Source organism: Brassica napus, chromosome C4 (assembly GCF_020379485.1).
Source record: "Brassica napus cultivar Da-Ae chromosome C4, Da-Ae, whole genome shotgun sequence".
In the NCBI taxonomy this organism is placed as follows: domain Eukaryota; kingdom Viridiplantae; phylum Streptophyta; class Magnoliopsida; order Brassicales; family Brassicaceae; genus Brassica; species Brassica napus.
The window spans coordinates 12,970,907-12,978,289 of record NC_063447.1 but is presented as its reverse complement, the minus strand read 5'-3'; the positions used below and the strand labels follow the sequence as shown (position 1 = coordinate 12,978,289).

The 7,383-nt window shown below is 38.1% G+C and overlaps 2 protein-coding genes across 2 annotated transcripts; one reads left to right on the top strand and one right to left on the bottom strand.

Annotated features, from left to right (window-relative positions):
* Positions 1-559: 559 nt before the first annotated feature.
* Positions 560-3,867, bottom strand: LOC125585321. The gene has a single exon (XM_048754171.1). The coding sequence runs from the start codon at positions 2,661-2,663 to the stop codon at positions 1,590-1,592; it is 1,074 nt and encodes a 357-aa protein (XP_048610128.1). The 5' UTR covers positions 2,664-3,867; the 3' UTR covers positions 560-1,589.
* Positions 3,868-4,507: 640 nt separating this feature from the next.
* On the top strand, positions 4,508-7,383 carry LOC106415747 (uncharacterized protein At4g04775-like). Its single transcript, XM_013856516.3, has 3 exons — positions 4,508-6,271; positions 6,350-6,510; positions 6,582-7,383. The coding sequence occupies exons 1-3, from the start codon at positions 6,232-6,234 to the stop codon at positions 6,882-6,884; spliced, it is 504 nt and encodes a 167-aa protein (XP_013711970.1). The 5' UTR covers positions 4,508-6,231; the 3' UTR covers positions 6,885-7,383.

Below are 7,383 nucleotides of genomic sequence, written 5' to 3'. Positions count from 1 at the left end.
TCAATGTCTGGTATGGTTTCTCTTATAATCTCGGATCTGTATTCTATGCACCATTTTTCTATCTGAGATTCCTTTATCTTATGGAACACTTGGTCTATCTTGTATAGACTCTATAGCAACTTGATTATGTCTCTTCTAGGACATTCATTTGGTGCTAAGTTGGTTAGTCATTTCTCGGGTCAGTGTCTGGCATTTCGATTAGCTTCTCAATTAGCTAGCTTTATATAATCTTTCTTTGGACGTCTTAAATCATAATCTCTAGTCCGATGATCTTTGCCAAGACAATGATGGTTAAAACCATTCGTACTTTTAACATTTTTTATCCAGCTTATAATCTTTCTCCTTTAATATTCGGATTCATTTGTTTCATGCAATCCGTACCTGGCCACTATTTGATCACCCATGTTTTGGCTCTCGGTCCTTTTTATTTCGTGGAGAAGATCTTATTCTTATATATTCCCAATCCTCTTCTTAGGTTCCATCTTAGATGGCACATGTATGTATGTGGTGGTTTATTCAAAATCTCTTAAGATGGTGTATGTCTGGTTTTATGACCCGTATTCAATCTGAGATGGGAATATTTATGCTCACTTATATGGCCTGATGCATATTATCATTCTATACATGTAAAACATAATGTCTCCAAGCTTATAGACTTTAGAATCTTAGTCTTATAGATAATGACTTACATGGCCAAACCTTTTATAGGTAATGGCTTGTGTGCGGCCAAGCCTGCACTATGCGTATACAAGTCGTGGCCAAGCCGTCTATAGGTGATGGCCGTGTATAGGTGATGGTCTTTGCAGCCGACCATAACATGGTCTCTTCGGTTTGGCCGTTTGTATCATGGCCTCTACGGCCGAGGAATGGTCCTTTATGGCCGAGTAATGACCGAGCCATATAACATGGTCTTAGACCATAGTGGTACACGAACTTGTAGTATTGATCATGGGTTTATCCTCTATCCCCCTCATGACCATACTATATGGTCGTGGTGCTTGGGACAATTAAGCCTAATGTGTTTCCCTTTGTGTACATGTTTCACAACGTGAGATCTTTTACGGGATAACTCTGTGCCTTTCCAATCTTTGCATCAGGTTTAGACTTTAGGATGGCTAATCCTATCATGCCATATAGTGTAAAATTTCGTGGTGTTATCTCAATATGGTTACCACATCTCTTGCCTCTTTATCATACTGATCTGTAGCATAGTTTTGATCAGTAGAGATCATAAGTATAGTCTCGACCACTTTCTTTCAAGGTCTTTAGGCGTTTTTCTTGTTTCCTTCCTTACCCATTGTTTATACTTGGAAACCATACATTATAACTTCAATGGGTCACATTTGTTTTGGGTGTGTATAATGCCTTTTAAGGCAATGCCTTAGTCATAGTTTCTTTACTATGCTTACTATACCCATTCATGATTTCTTACTTGGTTTTATGCCATTTAGGCAACTCTTTAAAATCATTTATATGTTCAAGTAAGATCAGACAAGATAATGAATTCAAAATCAATTCTTATTATATATATATATAATCGTGAAACATCAAAGCAAAACATAAAGCAATAAGACAAGTTGTATCAAAATTTAGTCCTTGAGACAATCAGAAGTCTCAAAGTCCATCTGGTCATCTTTAGCAATGTCGGAATCATTATCGGCCTCATATCCGGAATCGTGAACCATGTGAGCCTCCGGCTTCTTGTTCTTCAGACTTTCTTGGTAGAGCTCACATAAGTGCTTAGGGGTTCTACAGTTCTTGGCCCAATGGTTTCCCATTCCACATCTGTGACAAACGGATTTGGTCGAGTAAGACGGTTTGGATATGCCGCCTCGACCACGACCATATCTACCTCGGCCACGACCATATCTACCTCGGCCACGACCATAATTGGAACCACGACCACGGTTATTGTGGTTTCCTTTCCGGCCGGTCGAGTAGTTGTCTCGGCTGTTCGAGTAATTGTCACTGCCACGCCCCTTGTAACCACCACGGCCATTGCCGTGTGATCTCTTATTGTTTTGGACGTAATTGCACTTGTTGGGTTCTTTCTTTTCAACCTCATTAGCTTCCGGTAATGGTGCTGTTCCAACAGGTCTAGCTTCACTGTTCTTCATCAGGAGCTCATTGTTTGCCTCGGCCAGAAGTAGGCACGAGATCAGATCAGTATATGTGGCGAAGCCTTTCATTCTGTACTGCTGTTGCAGTATCACATTTGATGAATGGAATGTAGAGTAAGTCTTCTCAAGTAACTCTTCTTCGGTTACTACTTCACCACAAAGTCTCAGCATCAAGACCGTCTTAAATAAGACTGAATTGTACTCATCCACCGACTTATAATCCAAGAATCTAAGATTCTTCCAGTCGTTTCTAGCCTTTGGAAGTAACACCGTTTTCTGGTTATCATATCTATGATGTAAAGCATCCCAAAGTTCTAGTGGATTTTCCATCGTGATGTACTGATCTTTTAGACCTTCAATGAGGTGATGGCGTATAATACTTATAGCCATGTACCGATTCTTATCGGTCTCATTGTTGCCCTTGATGATACTATCACCAAGTCCCTTTGACCTTAGACTGATCTTTGTATCTAGTGCCCACTGCAAGTAGTTATCTCCGGAGAGATTAAGGGCTGCATAGTCTCTGTTTGAGATTTTCGACATCTGAATCACATCATCATTCAAAATTAAGTCTCACAATGTGATCATGTGGCCGCAAGATAATCGACAAGCTCGGCCACAGACATGTCTTACGCATTTATGAAAATCAAGCAATCTAATCGACCATGGTGCGAAACAATCATCAAGCCACACGGCCATGTAGTTCTACTTAATGCAAACGGTTCAAGATTTTATAAACTACATGCTGGTCGATTCCTTTTAAACAGTATGAATACAATTCATATTTAGATTCATATGTATGCAAATAATCTTAATCAATTCTAGGGTTTCGGTATAAATAAGATTCAGATTCAAGTTCCTAATCATAACTCTAGGCGATCAATCAAACACTCAAGTTTCAAATCAAAATTAAAACCAATTTTCCAAAATTAGGGTTTTAGGGGATTTCGAAAACTTTGATCTTTGATCAAGGAGATTTGATTTGAGATTCAAAAACCTTTAAGGTTCTGATTTTAATTGATCATTGGATCAATCTCGTTTTTAGGTTTTGATCGAACTTATAGAGCATCGATTTACTCATAGGGAATTTATCTATTTAACCTATGGCTTTTAGTTTTAGAGATTATCTTTTAGGGTTTCAATCTTTACAAAACAACCAGGTTCGATTTATGTTCTCAGAATTAGGATTACTTTTGTTTTGCAGGTCTGAACCGGACCACCAAAGATAAGAGACGAGCTGAGACGAACGCGTGCAGTCGGGGTCGCGTTGCCGAGAGCTATCGCGAGCTTGTTTCTTCTCGCGGACGGTTGCGTCTGGTCGGGATTTGGTCTGAGCTGGACGCAAGCTGAGCTGAGGCTGAGGACGTTGATCACGGACAGGGAACGTCTGAAGCTGAGCTTGATCGGAGTTGAGCCTGATCGGAGTTTGCAAGCTAGAATGCAAGCAAGAACAATTTAGGGTTCTTCGGGATTAGGGTTTCAAAAGATCAAGACGGCGCCGCGTATTTTTTCTGCGAGTGTGGGCGCATCTGAGATCGGATCGACGAACAGTTTGCGATGATAGATTCTTCTCGTCAAGAGCTTCAATTTGATATGTGGCTCATCGTCTGGTTCCTCAGAGTTTGAGAGATCGATCGATTTTAAGTTGCGCCTGATTTAGGGTTTATGTGTGACGGATTTTAGGTTAGGTTTTGTCTCAGGGTTTTGGAGTCTATCGTGCTGATAACGTGTTGTAAATAGAGAGTTTAGAGACTGAATATTTCTGTGTTATTATTAATGAACAAGGGGTTCCTTTAAATAAGGATTACAAGATGAAGATAAAAGGAAAGTATCCAAAACCTAAACTCAGTAGGATTAGGAAAAGTACTAATACATAATAATGGAAAGATTACATCTACTAGGAAAAGAAAAGAGTTTCCTTTTCTCCAAGCTTTGTGGCCGCCATTCTCTCTCTCCTGAAGTCGGCTCTCTCTCTCTCCTCTCTCTAGGGCTTCGGCCGTTTCTCCATCTTCTAGGTATTGGGCCGGTCTTGGACCGGGCCTGGTTAATGGCAATCCACTCCATGATTTATACCACAAAATAATTTAAATGAAACTATTAATAATTAAAATAAAACATTTTAAAACTCTAAATTTTACATTTTAAAGCTTTATATTACTTTAAAAATGTTAAAAAATAATAACAAATGTTGTTAACAAAAGATATTTCAACTAAATCATAAAATAATTTATATATAATAGAACACAAAAACATCATAGTTTTAGATATACATGTTTTTAAGTCGGGTACAAATCGGTTCTTATCGGGTCGGATCTATTCGGGTTGGTTCTTTTCGGGTCCGGGTCTATTCGGGTCGGTTCCTTTTCGGTTCCGGTTCTGTCGGGAAAAAAAAATTTAGACCCAAAAGGTACTTGTAAATTTTCGGTCCGGTTCCGGGTCGGGTATTTTTGGGTCGGTTCCGGTTCGGGTCTTCGGGTCCAGGTTAAAATGCCCATGCCTATGCCAATTATAACTAATTATCAGCAATTAATGTCATCTGTAAATCATGATGAATTATGTGGTTTTAGGAAGGTGCTGTAGCCTGTAGGATGATGAGGGATATACAAAAATTTATATTTTCCTGGTCGTAATTTTGGTTTCGTTCTCATAATTTTGCTCTATAAGGTGGATCAACCAATTGCTTTTATTATTTTTGGGTCGTTAGCTATTTGTATTTTTTTTATCTAAAACAATATAGAAGCATGTTCAAGGAGTAAAAAAAAAATCTTTTAAGAAGATAGAAAAATATGTGAAATAATCGAATTATTGCAACGCGTACAATACCACTATGATGACATACTTTTCCTCTGTAAAACACGTGTTCTGAACTTCAGAAAAAAGTGATGTTAAGTTAAAAGAGCTAAAGAGTTCTTTACAAAAAAGAGGCAGTTTTAGAGTAGATATCACATTTGAACTCTTTGGACACCAAAGCTAAAAATGTGAAGAAGCCAATGGCAAAATTTCATCTGAAACTTCATTGAGTATTGAACTGTACTAACCGCGTATACATGTACAAACAAGTCTTCTAAAATTATCTTTTTCTTCGGAATTAATGATGTTATTTTTTTTGTATAATCACTATCAAAAAGGAATAAGAAGAAATGTTATAGTGTGCGCGTTTTGAATTCGGACGATGACCAAACCAGTTTACTTTTAAGCTATTCAATGCTTATCCTAGGAATTAAATTTCGTAACCTGAAACAGTTATAGTATGGAAAATCAGATTATTTCCTACTCCAGCTCCCGTTTTATTTACACTTACATTTTGGGCTAAACTACCCACAAAGGAACAAAAGGCCCAAATCGAACCTTCGGAAAAGGACCTGAAGAAATGGGAAAGATCATATCCGAATCTCTCTCCTGCGCACAAGGTAGCATTTGTTGCGTTAGCTGTGTTCAGAGAGATATTGAAGTTCTTGTTATTATTCCTTTCAGCAGTTTCTGATCTTTGTTGCATTAGATTTTATAGTCTTGTAACTCATAATTACTTGGCAGGCTTTCGATCCCCCTATATATTTGAGTTAGGATTTTGATGGTTGTGAAGACTCAAATCCTGAATGTACTCCAAAGAAAAATGCATCAAGACACTGAAACTAATATATTTGTATAAATGCAGGAGCGAACTATGATTGTGATGGGGAAAACGGCCAATTCATACATCAACAGCGGGACGCGGTCCCGATCAATACATGAACTCCAGACCTGTGCAAAAACATACATCAACAACATTTTTATTTAAAATTCATACATAAACTAACACTCTTCTGTCAATACATACATAAACCGAGTTTCCGTTATCTTTATTCTAACGGTGTATTATGTGGATTTAACGTTGGTTACGTGGATTAAATGAGTTTATTACGTGGATTATCAGAACGAAAAAATAGAAAACGACGTCGTTGTGGGCTTTTGAAAACGCGTCGTTTTGTTTTTTCTGAAACAAAAGTCACTTTCTCACTTTCTTCGTTTGCTGTCGACAACTCAAGAAAAGAATCAGAGTTTGGGAGAGAAGAGAGTAAAACGTGATTGAGAGAGAAGAAGAGAGTAAAACGGGATTGAGAGAGAACCAATAATGTCTACCACATCGAACCCTAATTCCTCGTATGATACAGGTAAACATTATCGTTTTTTGTTATCAATCAAGGTTTAGGTCTATATGTAGGATGTTTAATTGAGTTATCATTGAGCAGCTATGAGCGGAAATTGGAGGCAAAATTGGAGGCGAGAGAGGATTGAAAGAGGGTTTCCGAGTGCTTGTAAGAAGTGTGGAGCAGGCGCTGTGATTTTTACATCCAAAACGACCAAGAACCCAGGGAGACTTTTCCATGGTTGTCCTAATGGTAGTGAAGAGGTAAACAATCTAACTTTGTTTGTTTTTGTGTATGTTCTAAGCTTAGTCGGATTGATTCTATTCTTGTGTAGGATAAGAATCATTTGTTCAAATGGACGGATGAGTCTGCTGTGGAGGAAATTGATGATATGAAGAGCTTGTATGATGACAAAATCGGCCGTTTGGAGCTTCAGTCTCAGAGATGTGAAGATGTAGTGAGAAGCTATGAAAAAAAGATTGAAGATTTGGGTGATGCTTTGGCTGGGTTTGAAAAAGAGATGAAGGAGATGAAAGAGTTGGTTCACGGGTATGAGAAAGATGTGAAGAGCTTGAAGAAGATGGTAGTTTGTGGAGTTGGAATGATGATTGTGTACTACTATTTTGCTATGTACTAATGTGCAAGATTGCAATGAATTGTTTCAGTTTCAGTTACAATATGTTTGTCGGATTGGTTGTTTTTCAAGGGGTTAACAGCTTCTGTTATAAGATAAGAACTATTTTAAACAGAAGATTGTGATAACATAACAAGTTTTACAAAATAGATAAGTTTTAGAACATCACTAAGTTATACAAAAGATAAGACTTTTGAAACATCTTAGCCGCTTCATACTAGGACAACACACCAAAAACCAAATATGATACCAAAAGAAACCGATCCTTAATAATAACCTGAGACCTGAAAAAGAGCCAAAATTGCTGTTAGAAGATTATCAAAAGACCAATGCTGTTAGAAGATTATCACAAGACCAATGAAACATAAATAGGAGAGCAAACCTGAATTTAGGCTGGTGGTTGACTTGGTCCCTGAGCTTGTGATGGCTGACTTGGTCCCGGAGCTTCGCTTTGTGATGGCTGACTTGGTCCCTGACCTTCACCTTGCGATGGCTGTGTCTT